This window comes from Carettochelys insculpta, chromosome 1, assembly GCF_033958435.1.
Source record: "Carettochelys insculpta isolate YL-2023 chromosome 1, ASM3395843v1, whole genome shotgun sequence".
NCBI classification, from domain to species: domain Eukaryota; kingdom Metazoa; phylum Chordata; order Testudines; family Carettochelyidae; genus Carettochelys; species Carettochelys insculpta.
In genome coordinates this window covers 45727984-45752363 of record NC_134137.1, presented here as the reverse complement: position 1 = coordinate 45752363, position 24380 = coordinate 45727984, and the positions used below count along the sequence as shown (strand labels likewise).

At 45.5% G+C, this 24380-nt stretch overlaps 1 protein-coding gene across 3 annotated transcripts in view; it reads left to right on the top strand.

Moving 5' to 3' along the window:
• Positions 1-271: 271 nt before the first annotated feature.
• The window catches only part of LATS2 (large tumor suppressor kinase 2), a 62311-nt gene continuing 38202 nt past the window's right edge, over positions 272-24380 (top strand). The window contains exons 1-2 of one of the 3 annotated variants that reach the window (XM_074985360.1): positions 272-449; positions 9217-9746. In XM_074985360.1, the coding sequence (XP_074841461.1) occupies positions 9384-9746 (363 nt within the window). In that variant the 5' untranslated portion in view covers positions 272-449; positions 9217-9383. Of the gene's footprint in view, positions 450-7026; positions 7101-9216; positions 9747-24380 lie in introns of those variants that run through there. The other 2 variants (XM_074985367.1, XM_074985374.1) reach the window with 2 other exon arrangements.

Sequence of the window (24380 nt, the reverse complement as noted above, 5' to 3'; positions counted from 1 at the left end):
CACGCAGCTGTGGGGCGGGGTGCTCCGTACAACAAAGGAAATAGGTGGGGGGGGGGGGCGGCAAGCGCCAGTCTGGCTCCCCCGCTCAGGGCCCTGGGGAATTCGCTGCCGGCCAGGTCGCCAGGGCTCCGCCCAGCACTCGCCGCGCCGGCGGCTGAAGCCCCGCCCCCCGCTGGTATGCGAAGGGCGGGGGGGCTGGAATGACGCGCGAGGCCGGGGCACGTGACGCGAATGGAATGCTAACAATGTAGCGAATGTCCCAAGTGCGCCCCGCCGCTGCCGCACTCGCAGCCCGGGCGGGGGACGGAGGCGATGGGGAGCGAGCGGCACCGCCGGCAGGGGCGCGCCGGAGAGCGCCCGGGGGCTGCCCCCTGAGCCCCGGCTGCGCAGCGAGGCGGACGACGTGGGAGCTCGGCACCGTGTCCCCCGGCTGCTCACACGGACTGGAGGTGAGGGCGGGGCAGGGACTCCCCGCGGACGGGCCCGGAGCGCGCCCTGCAGAGGCTCCCCTGGAAGTGCGGGCTCGCCGCGGGGGGGCTGCTCCAGGGGGTCCCGGCCGCGGGGTGCGCGCGGGCTGCGGGGCGCGGCTGGGGGAGGCGGCGCTCTCCGGAGCGAGGCACAGGCAGGAGCCGGGAAGTGGCGCGTGTGCTGGGGGCGAGGACCGAGAGCGGGGCCCGGAGCGTGGCTGCTCGGGGCAGACCGCCCGTGTTGGGCGACGGGCGGGACTGGGCGCAAATGACTCGGAGGCGGCCGGGGCAGCTGGGGCGAGAGGGAGACGAAGAACCGGAGCGGGGGGGCGGAGGGAGCTGAAGTTGCCGCCGGCGGTGGCCCAGCGAGTCGGTTCTACCCGGCGGACGGCTTCGGGGGGGGCGGGACTCGCCGGGCTCCGGGGTGAGCGGGGACCGGAGTGGGGGGCCCGACCTCTGCCGAGCACTCGCTCTGCTTGCGGAGAACGCCCGGCTACCCGCCCCCCCTGCGGCCGGGGCCGGGGCCCTCCTCCCGCTCCGCGCCGGAAGGAAAGGGACGAGCAAAGTTTGGAGCAAGTTGGGCGCCGGGCGGGGCGAGCAGCGGAGCTGGCGGCCACCGCGGTGTGCGAGCGATTGGGTTTTCCCTCTCGCTGGGGCCGGCCTCTGCTCCGTCCCGAGCCCGAGGGCAGCCCGGGGCTGGGCACCTCTGCCGCCGGGCCCTGCAGTTACTTCCCGACATTTTCCCGAGCGCTGCGCTGCGATCGGACGTGAACGTGACAGCCCGCCGCGGGGGAGGCCCCTGCCGGCCGCCTCGGACACGCACTCAGGCCTCAGCGGGCCCAGCCGCCTCTCCCCTGACCTAGCGCACACTGCCTGCTGGATGTAGCTCCGGGGCGGACGTGCCTGGCTCCTTTCCGGGGCGGGGGCGGGGACTGCGTTTGCAGCCCGTCCCACCTGCTCGCAGTGTAACTTCCATCCCGGAGTTCCCCGGGCTCTGCCTGCGCCCATCCCCGTGGGTTCGGGGCCCTCCGTTTCCGGCTTGCAGTGGAGAAGAAACGTGTGGTAGCTTGATGCTGCTTTGAAGTCGGCTCTCACCACAGCAAGTTTCTTCTCTGTCCAAATGAAGTGTGGATGTTGGGTCACTTCAGTCACTTCTGCTCTTTAGAGGACTTCCCATTTAGCGTGAACAGGTGCAATGCCAGAGGCTGTGGTTTTGTAGGGTTTCTGTTTGCTGAGAGGAAGTGTGCTCGGCTTAGAGCGAACAAGGGACTTCTGGAGTCAGGAAAGGATTCCTAGATTGTGTTTCCAGTTTTACCACAAACTTGTTAGGTTTGTGACTTCTAGAGGGTTACTTAGGCCAATGTTTTTATGTGGTCTTGGAGTATATGAGACTTTCCATGCCCCCTTTGAGACACCTTGATTGTGAGCTTTCAGAACTTCAGAGCATCCAAAACTTCAACCAAATCAGAGGTTGGGTGCCTTTGAAATTCTGGTCCTGAGGTACTTCAAGTCAGGCTCCCAAAATCCGAGGCCACTTTTGAAAGTTCTTGATTGAACCTCTCCCTATAAGGGGTGAAAGAAAAATAAAGTTTGAAAAGTGCACTGAGATCTTACAACTAGCACTGCAAAAATATCATTTCTTTAATTCTTAGATATTACTGGCATACAATAGTACAAGTATGGAAGTGACCTTCTCCCTGTTTTGCTTAGCACTGGGATATGCCTAATGTGCAGGGTATTGGTAGAGTGGAAATCACCAGTTTATGGGGATTTCACAATTATGTTGTATGGTACTATTAGGAGCTAGAGGAGAGTGGGAAATGTGACATAATGTTGCCTTTATTCCTACTCCCCACTTCAGAAATGCTGCTGTACTAACACAGGATTACTATTTGCATTATGATAGCATCCAGAGACCCTGAGATCATGTTCGCCTTGTTCTAGAATCTCTATTGAGTAATAGTCTCTGACCCAAAGAATTTACAGCCTAAATATGCAAGACCAGATAGATAAATATCTGTTCTTGATACATACGTCTGATCTGCAAGAGCATATGTCCAAGCCCCACAGAGCCACCAGATGATGATGCTCCTTCTATTTCTAGCATTTAGCCTGCTATCAGTAGAAAAAGATGGATCTGTTGATGCTGTGATCTCTGTGTGTTCTCTGTAACATAGGTCATACAACTGCCCCAAAATAATCCCTGTAACAGATCTGTTACAAACGCATCCAGTCTTGATTTAAAAGTAGTGATGGAGAACCCATCACGTTCCTGCTTTGGTTTAGTGATGTTCTCACCTTTTTAAAAAATATTTTCAGTCAAGCCTCGGTTTAACCTATTGGATTATGATACACCTTTCCCAGCTAGATTGAAGAGCTCATTATTAAATGTTTACTCCAAGACTAATCCAGTCACCCTTTAACTTACTTTTCATTAGGTTAGTTAGATGAGCTCTCTTTGATGCATATATCTGGAGACTTTGGGGGTGGGGAAACCAAGAGCAGCAAAGAATAAGAATAGCAAGAGTAGGAGGAAAAAGTATGAGAAGAAGAAATGAAAGGGAGAATAGGAATAAGACAGTAGACAGGACACCTGTGCCTAGGGCATGATGTGGAGGGATTTTGATATATAGCTCTGGTGGTGGGGAGCTCCATGTGGACCTGAGGTGCCTCGGCTCAGCTCCCCCATACAGCCCCTGTTGGAAGGAGTGTACTGTGGGTGTTAACTTCCATTTCTAGTGTAGACATGCCCTTTGTAGATCAGCAGGTTAGCAAAAGTGATAACGCATCAACTTGTGTGTTGCAGTTGGGGGCTTTTTGATATCTTTGTCAACCCTAGAACCTGCCTATTTTATTTCTGTGTGGTCAATTTGATAAATGATGTCTCTGTCTCATTTGTTGGCCATGCAGATTTGGTCTCTGTTCTGGAGGAATACTTGAGCAATTTTGTCAGCTGTATATGTCAGAGCTAGATTGTATTTTAGCCCCAGTCAAACAGAAGAAGTCTTGCCATGGGTTAAGCTGTCTCCTTGTTTTTATTCCTGCTGCTCAAGTGGATTAACTGAAAGGTGATGAGTGAGGTTAAGAATCTTGGTGTGGCTTTTCATCACCACCCTTTCCAAAAGTGCCATGTGGCACAAAGAGGTATTTTTCAATTGTGATGCTCACATCTGACCAACTTTATGACAGTAGGGTTTGGTTTCCTGGGGATGTCAAGGTGTTGTTTCAGCCTATTTAGAGCGCTCACAGGAGGGCATTTCTGTCATTTGCAACGCACACGTAGCACTGTTTTTTGTTTTGTTTTGTTTTGTTTTCTTCTTACTCGTGTGAACAACTACAGTCCTACACGTTGAACCTGTCTCATCCAGCACCCTCCAAAGAATTTGCCGGGCCATGGGAGGTCAATATTGTCTAGCAGCATTACTAACACTCCCACTGTTTACTGGGCTTTTAGAAGACATATAGGTGTAAATTTACAGCGAACTAATTGTACAGAACACTCAGAGCCAGGACTGTAAGCAAACTTTATAGGGCCACAGGAAACTTAGCCACATACATAAGTGGGCATCCAGCTAACTAAAATCATGCTGGATTACAGATGTTGCCAGATGAGGAACTGCTAGATGAGAGAGATTCAACCTGTGTTATGTGTCTTGTGCTCTCTAAATTAGCAACATTTGAGGTGTCAGACTACTTTAAAGCTGAAACAAATGATTTTTAAAGCAGCTTGTATTATTAATTAATAATTTCATCATTTTAAAGTATTGCAAGCCCTCCTCCTGGAGGCTTAATCCAATAGTTATGCTTTGACCCCTATGTTTTTAGGGGTTCTGCCTTCTCACCTTAAATTGTTAGGGGATTATGTTTTACAGGGTGTTTGGAGAATGGACCGCTCTATCCCTTGGGAATCATCTTGGTTCATTCCCTGTATAAAACACCAGATTACTTTTCCGTTGAAATGGTTTTTGGTGACAATTCATATTATGCAGTTTTGACTTTTTTTTCTTCTCCTCTCATCCTTATGGTATCAAGGCACTGTCATTGCTTTTTATTTTGTAAATTAATTAGTGTAGTTTTACATTGTACTTTAGTTTGCTTTTATTATGTCCAGCATTGTCCAGAATGTTTCTTGGGGAGTATAATGTAAATTCAACACCTCTGTTTATCTATGGTACCACAATCTCTATTGGTATTTCTCAATTAAAAAATGAAAAACTACAGTTCTATGAAAATTGTCCTAATTGGCTGCAATTAAGGTAACAATATCTTTTATTTGGGGGGATTATAACCTAGCAATGGGCAGATTTCCACTTAGTGCAGCACATCAGAAATTCTTTGAAAAGAAACTTTAAACTTAAATGATTTCTCATGAGTGTAGGGGCTGGGGTGGACATGTTCATTTCAAACACAGGATGAAGGTTAGAAGGATACTGACTTTTCAAAACTGGAGTAGTACAAACTGTACAGAGAAAGGCTTATAAATATACATTGATATTTTTGATATTTAATTATCTAGTTTTTTAAAAAGTACAGCACAGCTGTTATTTCCCTAAAAATACAACTGTTAAGTCCACCATTTATAAAGATCACAGGCAATTCTTGGGTTGCAAGGAGTTGGAGGAATCGCATTCCTCTGTATCACATCCCATGTCTGAACATTGGCACTGGGTCTGAGAGAAGTCCTTGTTTGTTCTTTCTCCTAAACCCAGCCATACGGTGTCTTCTGCTGTCAGGGAAGGGAAAGGGAAGACCAGTTAATAAATTGGCCTGTACATGTATTTTTCATCTACGAAATGGCATTCAGTTATGATGTAGTCCTAAAATTGCTTCAGTAGTATTGTTTAAGAGCCTTTTATTTATTTATTGAATTCAGTTTAGCTGCTATTATCCCCTTAAGGAGACCAAATTTTAACCCTAACCAACTTGCACGTACTCCCCCATGCCTCTAACTGCGGTGGTGGCCACCCTGTGTGCTTTTGAGCAGGGTTTGTCTCTGACAACTGAATTGTTTAGGAGGAAGTGCGACAGTAGGGATGAGCAGCTTTAACCTTTTTTCTCATCACAAACTTCCTCCCACCATTTATTGCAGACTTAGACAAACACAGTTTATTATTTCGGCTTGCTGGACACCACCAGTAAGAATTCAGGGACAAAGTCTGAGATCTCAAGTTGACTCTAGCTCTCATCTGGCAAATGCTTGAATGTGCTATTCTGTCATCTGGCTAACCACCAAGGTACATTTTAAATTTAAATATTAACAAAAATGTTTCGGTAGTCTTGACTTACTACATATGCTCCCCAGGGTTTAACCCTAGGAGAGAGGTGGGCAATAATTTTGATGCATGGCCACTCCAAGAGTCTGGTAAGCAGTCTGCACTCTTCCATGTCATTTAATGGAGGAGGTGTGGGATGGGGGTTGGGTGCAGAAGGAAGCTTTGGTATAGGGGACTGGGGTGCCAGAGTGGGTCTGGGTGGGAGTGTGAGTGAAAGAGGGGGCTCTGACCGGAGACAAGGAGTGGGGGGTCCAGGTGAGAGTTCAGGTGCAGAGGAGGATTCTGATGTGAGGGAGGGTTGTGACCTTGGGCTGGGGCAGGGGATTGGCATGCGGGAGGGAAGTGAATGCAGGGTCAGGGATACAGAGAGTTTTGGGATCAGGGGAGGGACTGTGCCAGGTACAGGTTCTGGCTGTGGGGAGCTTAGCTTAGGTGACAGTGCAGCAGGACCCTTAGGCAGGCTCCCTGCATGCTGCATACTGCTTTGTGGGGAGAGGAGCTCTGTGTGCTGCAAGCACAACCCAGGTAGCTCCCATTTGCTGGTTTCCCAGGGGCATGCGGCACGCAAAGAGCACCTGGACCATACAGCCAGCCGCTTTTCAGTGGCGTGTCGGTTGTGGCAGGCAGGAAATCTGCCTGAGGCATCTGGTGACAGGCTGGGTCCAGCCTGCGGGCTGTATTTTTCCCACCCCTGCCCCAGGAACTTAAGCACCAAAGCCCAGAGAGCTACCTCTTGAACAAATGTGTAAGTCTAAATGGTAAGCGAAGTGGGCTTTGTTCTGTGTGTTATCCGCTAGAGGGGCATGTACCACAGTGTGTAAGAAGGTTACTCCTGTATGATAATCTAAAATTAGTGCTGCCACTATTCAGAGATGCATGCTCGTACTGGAGGCTTGGGTTTGAGTCCAGTGTCCTGTTTTCTCAGTTTAGAGAGACGACAAGAGGAAAAGGCTCTGTGTCACATGGCAACGAACCCTCTGCCAGCGAGGGGGTGATTCTGGGCTTCAGAGATAGACTTGTCTAGGCCCTCTTTGCCTTCAAGATAGTGGCCAGTTTGATGGGCAGTGGGGATGTATGGTATCAATCCGGACATATTCTCCAAGCTCTGGGATGGTTCTTTTGGCTCCTAAGTTAGGGAGCAGTGAGCGGAATTGAATGATTTGATTTAAATCCTAGGAGTATTTTATTGGCAGCCCATTCAAGATGAGAAAAAACCAGTAGTTTTCGCAAGAGCAGGAGGCAGAGTTAGGGCTCCGTTGGCACCTGGTTCTAAGCATGTGAAAATGGAGAGTTGTAGTCTTTATGGAAGAGCTCTTCTTTTGGGGCTAAAACTTTCAGCTAAGCCGTAGCAGCTGCAGAGGTATGGAAGCCGTTTCCGTAGTGTGTAGTGGTGTTTGTCAATGTATCTTTTAATCTTGCCTTCAATATTCCACTGTTTTGCATTTATATTATGGTAGTGGCCGCAGGCCCCCATCAGGGTGAGAGCTTCATTGCGCTAGGTATTGTTTAAAGACATATGCCATCGTGTCTGTAAGATGGTTTGGGTTGGCTGCCCGAGGCCCTGCGTCTTGGGGGGTCCTGCGTAAGCCACCACGGCCATCCTTTGGATGGGACCTGGGGAGTCTGGCCTGGGTGGGCAGAAGGGTCAGCTTCCCTCTCTCACACACCACAGTGGTAGGTGCTGGACTGACCCGGCAGCCTGCTCTCTGCTCTGCCCCACCTCTCCCTCCATCACTGTGCTCTGCCTCACTGCAGCAACAGGAAGCAGAACGCCCCAGCCCCAGGGCGCTCTATTTCTACCACCATGGAAAGTGGAACACAGGGCTGGGAGAGGGCAGCGAGGCAGAGCAGGCTGGCAGGTTGCTTCAGCTCCTGTTGCCACAATGAGTGGGTGGGAGAGGTGACCCTACTGCTGCCCTGTGCCAGCTCCCACCCCTTTCCCCTCCACCTGAGTGACTCCACAGCTCATGTTGCTTGGAGGGCGGGGGGGCTTTGGGCAAAGGGGTTATGGCTGGGAATTGGGGAAGAGATGGAGTGGGGGTGGGGGTGGGGCCTGCAGGGAGGGGATTGCCCCAGGCCCTGCATCCCAACTAGAGTCAGCCCTGCGAACATGCCATTGAGGAGCTCAGACACTGAATTGCATGTCCTGCAATGTGTCAGAGCAGAAATCCTTATGACGGACAAGCTAGAGGCCTTTCCTTGTAAAGGTCTCATCTTCAAAGTTTATTTAGACATTAAAGCAGAATGTCGGAATTTCATATTGCAGCTCATCAAGGTTTTGAAATACTAGGAAGTACTGCAGTTAGTTGTCAGTATTGCCATCATAAATCTCCCTTTCCAAGATTTATTACTCAGCTATTGTAAGACAAACAAGAGCTTTTCTTCAGGCCTGATCTTGACATACAAAGTCTCAGCATGAACGTACCCTTCACTAACTGTGAAATAAAAGCTTGGTTTGGTCTGGCTTTAGTTGTGTAGCATTATAAAGGAAACTTGCCACCATGCCTCTTAAATACAGTGAGGTTTTGTAAGGGTTTTTTTGTTTTTGTTTTTGTTTTAATTTTGCTGTGGTTTGTTTTTGAAAACAAAATATTTTTGGTTTTGAAAACCAAAAGTTTGCAGTGAAATAATTGTTTTTCCCGTGGAAAAAAATCATTTCTAAAAAAGGGTCATTTCACATTAAATTTTTTCATCTGGAAAATACAGACCAGTACTTGGGTGTCAGAAGCACTTAAAAACCCTTAAATGGAAAACAAATGAAGTGAAATTTAATAAATGATATTTGTCTCTGAGGACTGTTATAGTCAGGTTCTGCAGTTTTCACTGGGTAAACCACCACCATCATGTTCATAGAATACTAGAACTGGAAGGGACCTCGAGAGGTCGTTCAGTCCAGTCGTTTGCCCTCATGGCAGGACTAGGCACCATCTAGATCATTGTTTCTTAAACTTTTTGAGACCATGGAACAACAAACAACTGTGTTTTTTTTTTTAATGCAGAACACCTATGAACACACCACACATGTGCGTTGGCTGACATCAAGCAGCTGACTGACAGCATAGCTGCCACACCAGCGTAGTGCATGCGCCATATGTCATCACTAGTTGCTATATTGCTGTGATAGATAGAAGAAGATTAGAGGAGAGAGGAGGCTGGCACAATGTTAACCGGCCTTGCTGTGTTGCCAGACTTCTACTGCTCTTGTGTGATGTAGAAATAAAACTCTCTTTCAGTATTTTCTATTACTGTTACCATCCTAAAATGGTTATTTATTGTAAAACTTTGAATTATTTGTCCAAACACTTGCAGCATACCTGCAAGTTTAAGGCGCCTCAGTGTTCTGGAGAACATAGTTTAAGAAACACTGATTTAGATCATCCCTGATAGATGTCTATGGTCAAGTCCTTTTGTCAAACCATTTACAATAAGTGGAAAAATGTGTGAGACTCAAGTTTATATTCTCTTTTCTGTTTCAGGTAGAAACAGTCTACAAAATGATTCCAGGGTTTTTTATTCTCTGCAGGAGCCATGAAGATTGCAAGCTGAAGTAAAACATTGAGGGAAAACTGATTGTTCAAGGATCATCAAGAGAGGAACCTTTTTGGAAGAAAAATTTTTTTTTTTAAAAAAGAAGATTGTATTTATGCTGAAAAAAACTGGATTAACAATGAGGCCAAAGACTTTTCCTGCTACAACTTATTCTGGAAACAGCAGGCAAAGATTACAAGAGATTCGAGAAGGTTTAAAGCAGCCTTCCAAATCATCAGGTCAGGGATTGCCCATTGGACCAGGCAGTGAAACTTCTCTGGACCCTAAAATTTTAGTAGGGAAGGATGCTACCAGGCAACAGCAGATGAGACCCACAGCCAAGTTTGGACCCTATCAGAAAGCACTGCGAGAAATCAGATATTCTTTGCTGCCTTTTGCTAACGAGTCGGGCACCTCCACAACGACAGAAGTAAATAGGCAGATGCTGCAGGAATTGGTGAATGTAGGCTGTGATCAGGTATGTATGAATTTGGAGGGAAGGAACGTTACACCGGGTTTACAGCAAGTTGATCCCACGAAATGTTAAGTGACAAGCGTTACTGCTTCTTCTAGCTGTGTTGGCTGCCTTTGCCGCTGCTGGCTGTGAAATAGGGTTGCAAATGTTGCTGGAGAATTAGTAGGGTAGATGATTTATTGTTGAGTAGATCAGTTCTGTCCTTTGAGTGTTAATCTGTCCTATGGGCTGTCATGGGACCCTATAGGGTTCTCTTACTGTCCTTTGTCTTGTGCTGTCTATGGACACAGTAGGAGTAATAATGGGGCATGTGTTCAGGAGCTTGAAAGATATGACACCCAGTTTTTCATCAGAACCAGGCAGTGCAAGTGAATGCTTTAGTTTGGGAATGGTGGTGGGGATCTCAAGCTTTGTTGCATCACAACCCTTTTCTGACAACAAAAAATACCACATGACCCCAGGAGGGAGGGATTAAAGCCTGAGCCCCACCACCCCAGGCAGGAGGCCTTTAACTGGCCCCTGCAGCCGAGGGCCCACACCCTCAGGCTTCGGCTTTAGGCAATGAGGGTCAAGCTTCCTCTTTAGCCTTGGCTCCCCAGCAAGTCTTAAGCCTGACCTATGGACCCCATTAAAACAAGAGTCCTGACTTGCTTTGGGGTCCTGACCCACAGATTGAGAACCCCTGGATCAGCTAGTGTTAGGCCAAGCTGTGCCTTAGATAGGAGTTCATGGTCAGAGACTTAGGTACTTTTGAAAATGTTACCCCTAGGGATTTACATCCTGAAGTCTCACTGACTTATGCGCTATGTCTAGATTGCTGAGAACTGTCGGCAAAAGATATACAAATTGCGCAACAGATTTGTGTATCTTTTGCCAATAGCTCTGTCGGGAGAGGCTTCTCCGACGTTTGATCTGTCCACACGGGGTCAAATGTTGGAAAAACCCCTCCTGTTGAGACATGCTTTCTTCCTCGTGGAACAAGGTGTACAGGAATGTCGACAGAATGTCAGAGAGATCTGCTGGTCGGGAGCAGAGCTGAGTGTGGATGTGTGTTCTGTCAACCAAACTTTGACAGAAGCCTGCAGTCTAAACGTAGCCTCAGAAGCAGCCAGAAGAAAGGGATGGTGCCTGGTTCTTAAACTGAAACATTCCCACTGTTGCTTGGCCATGCTCACAAAGGGGTGGTATGGAGCAGAGAGTACACAGGATGGCTATTTTTACATGTCTTTTTCATGATATCTTTAATTGGGTACATTTGTGTGCAAGAACAATATGAGGTGTTGGTTTGACTCGCAAAGCTCTATCTCTGGTTCAGGTCCTGGCTGCATGAGAAATCATGTTTTACCACTTGTGCTCCAAATGGCACTTGTGTGTCAAGCAGAAACACTTGTGTTTTTATAGTCCCCTGATTTAAGTGGGACGAGGTGGTGGAGGACGTTCTCAGTCATGGTACCTTGGTTCCAAAACTTATTGCCAATCATTCATGTGCCAAAGCTTCTATTTACTGAGCTTCAAGGCGCCTTTCAAAGACTATCAGCTTTGTAAAACTTTCCCTAAAGTGGGGGTTTGGTTATTATTGGGAATTATATGCCAAGCACTGGCATTTAGTTGGAGTTGCACAAGGCAGAGAGAGTTAAACAACCTGTGCACTAGTGAACTTATGTTCTACAAGTCAGGTAGAGAGAAGACAGGTTTCAGATCCAGTAGAGTATGGAAGGGTTGGTGGGGGCCAACCAGTTGTGACATGATCCAGTGGATGAGATCCCAGACCGTGTTCTCTTCCTGGATGTGAATTTGCTATTTGTGCATCGTGAAGGCTTGCATTTTTAAAAGTCTGTGCTCAGAAGTTGGTATAGCACTTCTAAACGCAGACACCTCATGCATGCAAATAAATTAAGTTTAAGTGAGCACAAGGGGGCCCCTGACTTGCACATACAAATGGGGTGTATTACAAAGGCAAATCGTGCACATGTGGTTTTGAGTGCAGACTTCCAAAACTCTGCTTTAATCACACTTCTCTTGTCTCAGCAGGGATGCGTGCCTAGCTTTCAGAATGCTTTGGGACTTATGGCTAGAAGTATTTAATAAAGTTCAGTCTAATATACTGTGTATAACTTTTATATACCATGTCTCAGATATTGGCACTAGGCCTGTGAGGTGTTCTATACAGCCGTCCGAGTCAGGTCTGACAGTGCTCTAAATGGTCACGTTCTCATAGTCTCCCTTGATCCTGGTGCACACGTTTGTGGTTTTAATTCCTCTCCCCCATTCCTTTTTTGTGCTCTACTTCTTTCCCTTCTGCTTCCTCCGCTGTGGCTTGGTCCTTTGAAGATGCCATTACTAGCGACAACCATGTTTAATGAATATGGTAATTAGAGATGAATGTCACCAAGGTCAGATTTGTCCTAATTTCCTGGTAGGGATTCCACAATTGGTGCCCTGTTCCTGGAAACCCTCTGTTTCTGCACTTCATAATCTTACCCAGTCCAGTGAACCACAGATGTCATGGAAGATTGTGACTGGCTGGGAGTTAAATGACTCAGTGGGCATTCCTCTTAACCTTCCCATACAGCAAGCCTACTTCTGCTCGCTTCATAAGATGCTAACCAACTACTTAATTGTGAGTGGCTGAAATTGGCAGTTTACCACCAGTAAATGTAACCTAAGGTGTTTGGGGGGATTTTGAAAATACCTAGATGCCTTGTGAAGTTCATCATAATGGTCTGAGGAACTTCATTCTCGCAGTAGAGCTGGGCTGATTTGGTTTGGTGTTGCAGAAGAAACTTTTTCTCCTGTTGGACAATAGAGGATGCAAATATTAATATTTTCCTTCCTTCTGGTAACTGTGCCTGGACCAATATTAGAAAAAAATTCACCCTATCCTGAAAAGAATTTTTAAGTTTCACCACTAGATAGTTCTGCAGCGTATTTTCGATTTAGCAGCAGTTATTGTACACAAGGCCCCTTGTCACACCCCTGAGAGGATGCTGAAGGGTTCTGTCAAGACCCCACCATGAACATCTTGGCATGTTGAGGGTTTGTGTGTACTCATACTCAGAGTACAAGGGTTAAGTAGTAGTAGTAGTATTATGCACACCTGCAGAGATGGGTGGGGTGCTGGAACAGTTCGTAAAGTTGCTGAGAGTCATTGAACCAATTGTGTATGCTGGAAGCTTCTTCACACCATTGTGGCAGCACACCAGTTGTGCCTAGTACCAGCATCCAGAGAGATGGAGAGAAATCCTTAATATCATTTGAAAATTGAGCTGCCAACCCATCCGTTGGAATAAAAGTAGAGTTTATAATTCTCAGCTCACGAGAGGCTCGCTGCTAAAATCATATTGGAAGCCAAGCACGTGTGGGAGAAGGAAACAAGCTGGTAATAAGGACAATCCGTTTTTCAAGGGTTACCATCAAGTTGAAGTCTGTTCATTTAGAAGTGGTTTCAGATCACAGTCACATTTTATTCTCTTGCTGCGTGAAAGAGTAATAAAAAAGGAAAATGGCCAGAGAATCAGGAAAAATAACTACATATGATGTGCTATCAGATTAAGAAAGTAAATGCAAATTTTTTTAAAAAATTGTCTCTTTTTTTTTTTTTTAATTATTATTCCCATTCCTAGAGCTGACAGTGCTTAAGATATTGGTAGTGAGACCCTGGGCCCATTAAACTCATTGGAGGCTTTGCTGTTGACTTCAGTGAATCTAGAATTTCACCCTGGATTTCAAAAGACTTAGGGTTAATATACAATCAAGTTAACATTGCAATCCTGGCAGCTAAATGGAGTCACTCTTTTTTTTAAATAATTACTATAGTAGCGATTACTTAAACAAACAGCATAGGCGTTGAAATCTCAAATATTGCAGAGTAAATCGTTTAAAAACTTGTAAAACTTGACAGCAAAAGCCATGACCTTACTCAGTGTGAAACTACGTAGTCTAATCCACTGCTAATATATTATTCCTCATTCAAACAAAACTTGCTTGGCTTGAAAGTGTCCTTGCACTCACTGAGAAACTCTGGAGCCAGATTGCAGAGAGACTTCTTGCAGATCAGTAAGCCGTTTGGTATTACCTCGGGCAATTATTGTCTTTCCGTTTTAGCAAGTTGATGCAATTGAGCATATGATCAGATGCATTCTGATCTAGGTTTTATCTTGCCATACTTCAGAATTTTTTTAAAAAACTGTTAGTTATTTCCTGTTCTAAATTATGTAAATACACATTATTAAATAACAGCTCCATGTTGCTTCCATGGTGTCTGGGATTCATTCAGTGAAGATCCTTGGGTACAGTTTGTGCATGTAGTTTATTCTTTACGACAGTAGTTAGAATTTTCTCATTGCAGTGGTTCTCCGGTGAGCAGTACGATTCATGACATATGGAATCTCTTACAGCTCACTTCACCTTTACAAATGCCTCTGAAATAAACCACACACATCCTACGCTGTGCCAGTACCTGAACATTCCTTTCAGGCGGCTCTGCCCTTCAAACTCTAATTATGGTGTCTTTCAAGGAACTGGAAAGATAAAAGATGTTTGTGGGAACTCTGCTATATCTGAGTATCAAGCTGACCATCTTGTCGTCTTTATTACATTGAGGTCTTGGAATTCAGTTTGAAAGTTTTATTGCATTCCTGGCTCCTTTTGATCTTTCTGTCATGGATTAAATTTTTTTTTTTTTTTTTTTTTTTTTTTTTGGGAGAAAGTGATATTTCTACACTCCTCTCTCCCTATGGCAGAGGCTGTTTTTTTGTGATTGCTAACTCAGCAGTGCACTAGGGTGGGGGAACGGGCGGGGGGGCAGGTTACCCTCTCCACACACTTCCCACTCTGTGGCCATATGAGCTACTACAAATTCTCATAAACCAGGTTCCCTTTGCAGAGCAGGCCTGATGAGACAGTATGAGGAGATGATACCTGGGGTTTTGAGAAGTGAAGAGCTGGGCCTGGTGGGTCTTGGGAACCAGACACCCAGGAGAAACAGCTGCCTAGCTTCTGCCAATTTCTGGCAGTTCAGTCACTAGTTCTTGCTCTTCTTTAAGGACCAGCTGTGGATGAAAGAGACTGGCCAGCACCTGCCCCACTGAAGATTCCCACTTCTCCTCCCTGACTGGAGACACCAGGATGGGATGGGATCTCCTCCCCCCTCTTGATATTTTTATTTTTTTTATTTTTTTTTTTTTTTCCCCCATCCAAACCAGAGAGACTGAGACTGAGTGGAACTTCTGTCCTCCCTCCACGGAATAGATTGATACCTCTCACACCCAGGACTGGTTTCCTCCTACCTAGAACCCTAGGTCACTGCCTTCTCACGTTGCCTTCTCCCCTTTCGCTTCAGGGCCTGTTCCAGAAGGTGAATAGTAGCTTTGTGGAGAACATACATGTGCCCTGCAGCAGGGTGAGAGGGGAGACTCCCATAAACACATATGCCCCTCAGAACATGATCTCTGCTATGTGACTGGGTCCCCTTCTTTGAAGATTTGTCATTGCACCCCTGCATTTAACTTCATGATCTAGGGCTCTTAGAATGAGGTGTATTGCAGTACTTATGCAGGTCATTAACTGAGACTTTCTGTTATGCTAAATGTAGTTCATGCAGAAATCTCTGTTAGGACTGGCACAATGAATTCAGTGATCACTGAGAACTTCCCTCTGGTGCAGCGTTTTGGGATCTGAGCACATGGGTAGCAGTGTAGTGACGAGAGAAGGAAATGTGCTTTTTTCTTAGATGTAGAAATGAAGAGTGAAAGTGGAGAGGTTGAAAAGAGATGTGTTAAACAACTCTGGGCTGCTCTGCAGGAAATACGTAAATGATGGCATCTGGGCTATCACTAGTGCTGTCACTATTTGTCAATGAATAGATGGAACTTCACTTTTTTGAGGTCACAAATATATTACACACTTCAGCAGCTAAAATGAAATCTGTAGCTGAGGATTTTGGTTGTCAGTGGAATAGGTGTGTATGCACCTACTATCCTAACTTGGAATTAAACTTTCTGTTACCCTTACTTTGGATATCGTTGTGTGCCTGTTCTACCCTTTTTTTGTTCCCATCTCTTCCCTTTTTGCAGGCCTTCTGGGCTTACCCATTTCATCCTCCCACAAGACCACATATCACACTTTCTCATCCACAAATTTAAAAAGAATGTTTTCAGTTTGGCTGCTAAAGAATGAAGTGAGTCACAGCCTCCCTCCCCCCCCAGTGGCTGATGGCAAGAGGCCAACCCTACTTCTGAACTCATATGGACTGACCTTTTCCCCCTGCATGTCTGTTCCTGCTCCACTTCTCTTTCTTATCTCGTCTCCCATGTTATTGCTGGCAAGGTGAGCAGGAGTGAAAGTGATCAGATTTGCCGCTCTGCTGCTGCTGTGTAATGCCCACAGGTCTGTTCTTTTCACAGAAGCTGCAGGGGACCATTTTTGTACTGGGAAACATGGGGCAGAGATATGTATGGAGAGGTAGCCATGTTAGTCTGTATCTTTGAGAGCAACAAGAAGTCCTGTGGCACCTTATGACTAACACATTTTTGGAGCATAAGCTTTTGTGGGCAAGGACCCGCTTCATGAGAGGCATGAGGGGGAGGGAGGACTAGTGGGGCAGAGAATTTCTCTTTTCTTTCCCTCTATCCTCTCCTGGTACAAGTGTGTCGAGCAGTGGGGGATGTTACCTCTGAGGCTTCTGCTTCTCCCTTGGGCAGCTGAGTGAAACTGACAAGGACTGTATTAGTTGTAAAGGTCTGCTGATATCCTTGCCAGTCCTCATTCCCACTCTCCCTCTTGGGCCAACACCAGACAGCCATGGGAACTCCCTGCCATGGCACCTTTGAAATGATGTGATGGGAAGCCTGTGCAAACTCTAACCCTTCAAATATACACAACGTGGTCAGATCTATCAAACCAGTGGAGAGACCGCTCTTCTCCTTGTGAACGCGCATGCACCTATGTAACTGGTCACTGATGTTAATGGGAGTGCTGCATGGATGGTTAATGGGAGAGAGCATGATGGAGCTTATATAAAGCTCAAGGTTTAAGATGGAGCTTATATAAAGCACTAAAACTATCTCAGTAAAACACACCATTATTAGTTTTTTCTTCTCCTTACTTGTCGCCATTAATTGATATTTATTACTGCACAAGAATCTTTAGTGGTCAGCATAAGAAGCACTCTCCCTTTCTTCAGTGAAAAGAGCACGTCTTCATCAGCTTGTTTGAAATTCAAGTGTTAACTTTCAGATTAAAAAAATTGCACTTATTGCTGAAAGTTTGAGACTGTCGCTAATGTTGCAGGAAGTTGTATTACATTGGTATTAGGATGTAGCAGTTCCTTTAGCACATTTAATGGTTCTCAGCTTAAATCTCCGCTGGCCTCGACAGCTTGTATTTGAAAGGAGCTCAAATAATTTTATGTTAAGTCAGACAAATACTGTGTATGTATTCATATTAGAAGAGGTAAGTGGCATTCATTGACTTTGACGCAGATTTTAATAGAAAGACCAGATGCGATGATTCTTCAGATTAGAAAGAACTCTTTAATAAAATACATATTTGAAACTCGTACACTGAATAAATCTTCATCTTACTAGAGCAGTTAATATGTGGGTGGTGGGCATGCATTGTTTCTTTTGTACACGTCTTTTAAAAAAAAAAAAAGTGTTGGCCAGACTTGGTGAAGAAAATAGAAGGGAAATGTAGAGCGGGGATGGAATACCAAAGCATTCTTACACAATAACCTTTTTTAAGGGAGTTACTCTTGAGGAGACTGAAGTCAAGGTGTGCCTGGTTCCTGTGTACTTAACAACCACGCTGCCTGAGCTACTGTATTGTACAACAGAGCCAGTTTTTTGTTTTGTTTTTTTTTAGATCACCTTCTTCTGTCAGTTGATGTGTTTTGGGTGCCTTTATAGCAACTTTGCCTTTAATTGTTTTGTTTGTGTGTGGGAGGGTCAGAGGAAGGATGATGATGGTGCTGCCTAATAGGTGTCACAATATTTGTAGAACAGAGGACATCTGATGCACCCCCCTTTCCTTCATGAGTGGGAAAATGTAGATATTTACAGCTAGGGTGTTTAAATGAGTAAGTGCTTTTTACGTTGGGTTATTGTGTTGTTGTGTTCCTGTGATAGACGTTTTGGACTTTAAAAGTTTTATGTTTTCGTGCTTGAGTTGGAATACTTTAGCTCCCACATAAAAAGATAAAGTGCCAGGAAGCAATAGATTACTTATTGCAGGTTGTGAGGTAGGTTTGTAGGCTTCTATCTTGCAAAAATACCTGTGTATGCACATTCCCATTCAGTGAGGTTACTCTGTAAAGCTGTGTGTCACTGTTGGTAGGACCAGGGATTAAATTTTATATATTGTGTATTTTATATCATTTTATACATGTTTTAATGTACATAATAAGGAAAACATAATGTGAACTAACTGATCATCTTCCTGGGCTGTTGCTCAGACTGTATCATCCTTACCAACTCCTTTAAATCCCAACATTGGTTTCCTTTTTTTCCATTCCATCAAACTGTTTCTTTTCCTTCCCTTGAAGGATCTTCCAATTCTGCATCTCCCTCTTTAGCTACTCTTGTGTGCAGCCCCCTGCTCTCCTAACAACACCTGCCTTAAATGCCCATTTTCCCACTTTCATAAATCTCTCTGCTTTGTTCCACACTGGTCTGCATAGCTCACAATTTAATGAAACCTCTGTTAATTTTAAACTTCTGGAAAAGATTCTCTAACATCTTCTTCCTTTTTTCCTCCTTGCTGTGTGACATAACATTGTAAAGAACTGAGGACGTAATTTTTTTTTTTGGATGGAAGTCAAAATTGACTCAATTTTCATGCCTTGTCTTCTATTTTGTGGGTTGACTAACATTTTGTATTCTGTGTTTGAAACACCGGAATTGGTCAGTCTCTTATGTTGCATTCTGGACAGGTACCGAAAACATACGGGACACCAAGTTGAATGATTATGACTCGGAAGCAGTCACAGAACTTTAGGACCATCTGCTTTCATAGAATCACAGGGCTGGAAGGGCCCTCGAGGTCATCAAGTCCAGTCCCCTGCTTCAAGCGGGATCAACCCCAACTAAGTCACCCCAGGCATGACCATGTCAAGCTGGGACTTAAAAACCTCTAGGGATATAGGTTCCACTACCTCCCTAGGCAACGCATTCCAGTGCTTCACCACCTGCCTGCTGAAACAGTTTTTCCTAATATCCAAACTACTCCTTTCTTTCTGTAACTTCAGACCATTACTCCTTGTTCTGCCATCTGTCACCACTGAGAACAGTTTCTCCATCCTCTTTAAAACATCCCTTGGGGAAGTTGAAGGCTGCTATTAAATCATCTCTGTCTTCTCTTCTGCAAGCTAAATAAGCCCAGATCCCTCAGCCTCTTCTCATAGGTCATGTGCTCCAGCTCCATAATCATTTTTGTTGCCCTCCGCTGAACCTGTTTCAGCACATCCCCATCCTTTCTATACTTGGGGACCGAAAACTAGATGCACTACTCCAGATGTTGCCTCACCAGTGCAGAATAGAGGAGAACAACTCCTCAAGATGCTCAAAATGCTCCTCCTAATGCAGCCCAATGTGCCATTGGCCTTCTTGGCTACAAGGGCACGCTGTTTACTCATATTCAGCCTTTCATCCACCATAACTCCTAAGTCCCTTTCTGCTGTGCTGCCGCTTTGCTAAGAGGTCCCCCAGCCTATAACAATGCTTGGGAATCTTCTGTCCCAAGTGCAGGACTCCACACTTCTCCTTGTTGAACCGCATCAGATTTCTTTTGGCCCAATCCTCCAATTTATCCAGGTTACTTTGGATCCTGTCTCTGCCCTCCAGTGTATCTACCTCTCCCCCTAGCTTTGTGTCATCTGCAAGCTCACTGAGGGTGCAATCCAATCCCTCATCCAGGTCATTAATAAAGATGTTGAACAATTGGTCACCACTCTTTCCACAACAAATGATCTAGCACTAATTTCTGGGACTGCCCTGATTCATCCTAAGGCAGAACTGGGAGACTTACAGTGCACTAGGTATTGTGAAGCGATCTAATTTAAGAGGGACCTGAGCTCAAGTTTGGACAGGGAATCAGCTGTACGTAGAATGCTGGGGCTGGAAGAGATTGCAGGAGGTCATGGAGTGGCACGCAAGAGGCATCTACAAAAGTAAGCAACAGCGGCTGTCCTTAGCTGTTAGCTAAAGTGCCCTCTGTGATTTCAGCCAATGAGTGGTTCTCATGCTGGACTGCTCCTATCTTGTGCTTTGGTGGTTGTGTGTGTTATCACACCGTCTTTTCATAGAATCCTAGAACTGAAAGGTATCTTGAGAGGTGGTCAAATCCAGTCATAGCATGACCAAGCACCATCTAAGCTATCCCTGACAGGTGTTTGTCTAAACTGCTCTCCAGTGATGGAAATGGCACAACCTCCCAGGGCTATTTATTCCAGTGCTTCAGCACCCTGACTATTAGGGAGTTTTTCCTAATGTCCAACCTAAACCTCCCTTGGAAGTTAAGGGGAATAATTTTGCTCTTTCCTCCTTGTAACAACCATTTAGGTACTTGAAAGCTATTGTCCTGTCTCCTCTGTCTTCTTTCTTCTAGACGAAGCAATCTTAGTTCTTTCAGTCTTCCCTTATATGTCATGTTTTCTAGATCTTTAATGACTTTTCTCACTCTTCTTTGGACTTTTCCTCCTGACATTTGGTGCCCAGAACTGGACACAGTACTAATCAGCAAACAGGAGAGTGCTGAAATTTTGCTGGGAAGTTGGGTGGGTGATCAGGACTTTCCTGCTTTTGGAATTGAATTAGACTTTTACCCCCAGCTGTTGCTGTCTGTCCCCTGGTCACCTGAACTGTTGGTGACATAAAGCTATTTGGATGAGGAACATCTGGTATTGTTCAGAACTTAGAGGTTGGTCTGAATAAGAACCCTGGATGTCGCCCCTTAGGCTTTGCAAAAGATGCTGGGACCCAAATTTGGGTTCAGTCTTATTTTAAAATTCTGTTTGGTTATGGTGGAGGCTGACACAGGCTGTGCTCAGCTCTTTTGTGTCACCATGTAAGGGACAACCAAGAGCCGTCCTAGGGGACCAGAGGGGAGGGGCCCAGGGCCAAGGAGAACCCCTCCCCCCCGGGCCCCAGCTGCATAGCCCAGGGCAACCCACCACTGGTGCAGGGTCTGCCCTGCCCCCGCTCCACCCCTTTCCCAAGCTCTGCTTCTGCTCCACCCCATCCCTTCCCACTCCTGCTCCATCCCCAGCCAATAAGAGCCAGGGGTTTCCAGGGGACTGATGTGCAACAGCAGCATGGGCTGTCCTTCTGGGGTGCCCTGACCCTGTCGATAGGGATGCTTGAGGCAACCGCCACAGCACCTTCCAAAGTGTGGCCACCCCAAATTGTCCTATGGATGGGGAAAATGCTAGTGCATTTGAAAAGAGTACAGTGACTGTGGTGTTGGGCAGCTGTACTCTACAGTGACGAGGTGATCTAAGCTATGCAGTTTGAATTACGTTAGTAACGTAAGGCAAATCAACATAGCTTAGGTCTACTTAACGTGGGGTCCACGCTGCAGGGGGTTGAGAGGAAAAGTTCTCCTGTTGACTCCCCTTATTTATCATATTCTGCTGGAATACCAGAGGCAACAGGAGAATGATTAGTGAATGATTTGGCGGGTCCCTACTAGACTTGCTAAATCGACTGCTGGTGGATTGATCACCTCAGTGTCAATCCACCTTATAGACGAGACCAACCCTAAGAACTTCATCTACCCGCCCTGGGGTCCTTGCCTTCCTGCTCTGTCATCCTTGTGGAGGTTAAACTAGAAGCCCAAAGTAACCACAGCTTAGATGGTACTCTGAGTACATGAGCAAACAGAGTTTAGGAGGCTTGAGACACGGGTTCCAGGGTCTAGGATGCCTGAATTGTGGAATCCCATGTCCCAAGGAAAGGCTCAGACCTCTCCTTATCTGAGCCCAGGATTGTGCCACTGTGTCTTGCTGACTCAGGGCTATCCAGACCCAGTTAACTGAGGCCTGGCCTACACTAGGGAGAAAAGTTGATCCCAGGTACTCAATTCGAGCTACCCTACTAGCATAGCTATAATTGACGTATCGGAATAGATGTTCTGCCCTAGTGTAGGTTGGGGCTCTTCAGGCTCACATCACTGTCCTGTGCTCCATGCAATAATGTGGAGTATCAGGATCGATGGCTGAGCCCAGAGAGATCAATTTTTCCGTATGTTGACATGCGGTGAAATCAAACTTGGGAAGCTCGATCATGGCACGTTGAATGCCTGCTAAGTATAGACATACCGTTAGAAGCTTGGGAGATCTAAGCAGCAGGTCAGCCCACCTCAGACCGATGGGCCAGATTGTGATCTAATTAATGCTTTTCTGCTTTAATGCTTAATTGTAGCGGTGCAGATTTCTTACGGTTTTTATTTTGGTGGCTTTTTTTAAATTGTAATTTGTAATTATAAAAATTGTAATTTGTAAAAATTGTAAAAAATTGTAATTTTTTTTTTTTTTTTTTTGGTGAAGAGCTAAAAAGCAACAGCGCTCTGGACCCGATCTTGCAAACACTGCAGAGCATAGCGCTCAGTGCCACAAGGAGTTGGGTTAATCCTGTTAGAGTATTTACGAGAGTAGATCCTTACTTTTGAAAATAGATGGACTTCTCGATTTTATTCCCTGTAGATGTTCAACTGTCTTTTTCGGCTCAGCGCTGTATGATTGATATGAAAGTGGTTTAGGTTTTGTTTGGGCTTCTTTTGTTTTGTATTTTTACAAGTCAGTAGTGCTGCTTTCTCCTTCTGTTGCATTATTAGGCATATTTCTACAAAAAATAAATACATTAATTTTCCCTCTTTCTTCCTCCTTCATTGCCCTTATAAAAAGGTAAAATGCAGACTGGGGAGGGCCGTCACAGTGTGACAACGAATACTGTTAAATAGAAATCCTTACGGAGCAGATAAACAGACTTAATGTGAATTTAAAAACTCAGCTCTGCTTCAGCGTTCCAAAATCTTTTATTCACCAGAGAACTGTTGAACTAGTCGTTTTTGGCATAGTACAGGTCAGGGAAGCGTGACAAAGCACAGTGGAATGTTCTGAGCTCCCTGCCAGTTTGTAGTGATAGATTACTTTAAAGTAGTAAATGGGGGTAATGCAGGAAGTGTCTTTTTGGTGGGGTGGGGGAGGGCGTTTCCAGGCTTTTCCAGTTCGTTAACAAACAACTAGCCATACAGTAAGGAATCAGTCCTGCCTTCACATTCCATCTGCAGAAACAGAAAGTCCTGTATGTGCTGGATTGGGGGCAGGATTTGAGGGGTTCACACAGCTGTATCTCAGTGCAGTGTAGAGTCCAGCAGCACAGAGCTGTGCTGTGCATCCCCGCTCTGAAGAAGCGGTTCTACCCCACGAAAGCTCATCACCTAATAAATCATTGTGTTAGTCTTTTAAAGTGCTATGTGGCTGCTGTTTTGTTGTGATAGAATACAGACGAACACTGCTCTCTCGCTGTCAGAGTTTTGGGGGTATGATATGGGGACAGGTGGGGAAACCAGTGGTGTTTGGGTGATGCATCCACTGCTGTCTTGCTACACGCGGACAGTGTCTTCTCCCCCACCAATGGGGGGTGCAAGAGCAATGGAGCTGCGCTGGTTGCTGAAGCCTGGGGAGATGAAACCTTGGCCCTACTGAAGTCAATGGGAGTCTTGCTATTGGCTTCAGTGAAGCCAGAATTTCATTTCCTATCTCCAGTCCCTGTATTTGCATTTCGGACTAAACGGACAAAACTGAACGTAGTTATATACGGTAAAGCAGGGGTCAGCAACCTGTGGCACGTGAGCCGATTTTCATCAGCATGTGAGGTGGGAGCTCAGCCTTGCCCCTCTTCTTCCATGCACCTGGAAGCTTGCTCATAGCCATGCTGCCTGTGGATTAACAAAAGACCTAGCTAATGCTAGCAACTAAACGGTAAAGCTATGCGTCTTAATTTATTTAATAATGAGGGTGTTAGTGACTTTAAAAAGGATCACTGGCACTGGGAGTGTACATAGAGGTCGAAAGGTCAAATTTTGGCACTCCACCTTGGAAATCTGCAGTAAAGGCTTAAGAGCCTCCCATACCTTGAAGTGTTAGAAAAACACTTTGCTTTGTTTGCATCGGGTCCTTTTAAAATTCGTAATAGTCTCCAAACACTACTAAAAACTTTAGTTTAAGGTTCTCACACAAGCATAATCTCTGCAGTGCACAATACATTATAGAAGTACCTAGGTACAAATATGTAGGTCAGCAATATGCCTTGTTTGTTAGAGACAGGAAAACTTGATGTAGTTGAATGTGGTGTTAACAGTATAGGTTAATTATCAACAAATCCCCAGTCTATCTCAACTAGCAGCTGTACATTCACATTGTTGAATTAGAAAGGTAAAGGTAGACGTCTGCAGAACTTCCCATGAAATGCAGCTTCGTTATTTTTATTTGTATAGCACCAAATATGTGCTCAGCAGTAGGTGGGCAAGCAGTGAGAATGAGATTCCCAACCTAAGGGTTTACAATTTAAATAGACAATTCAGAGTGGGGGGGAGGGGAAGGAAGAATGCAACATAACTGAATACAAAGGGATTGCAAAG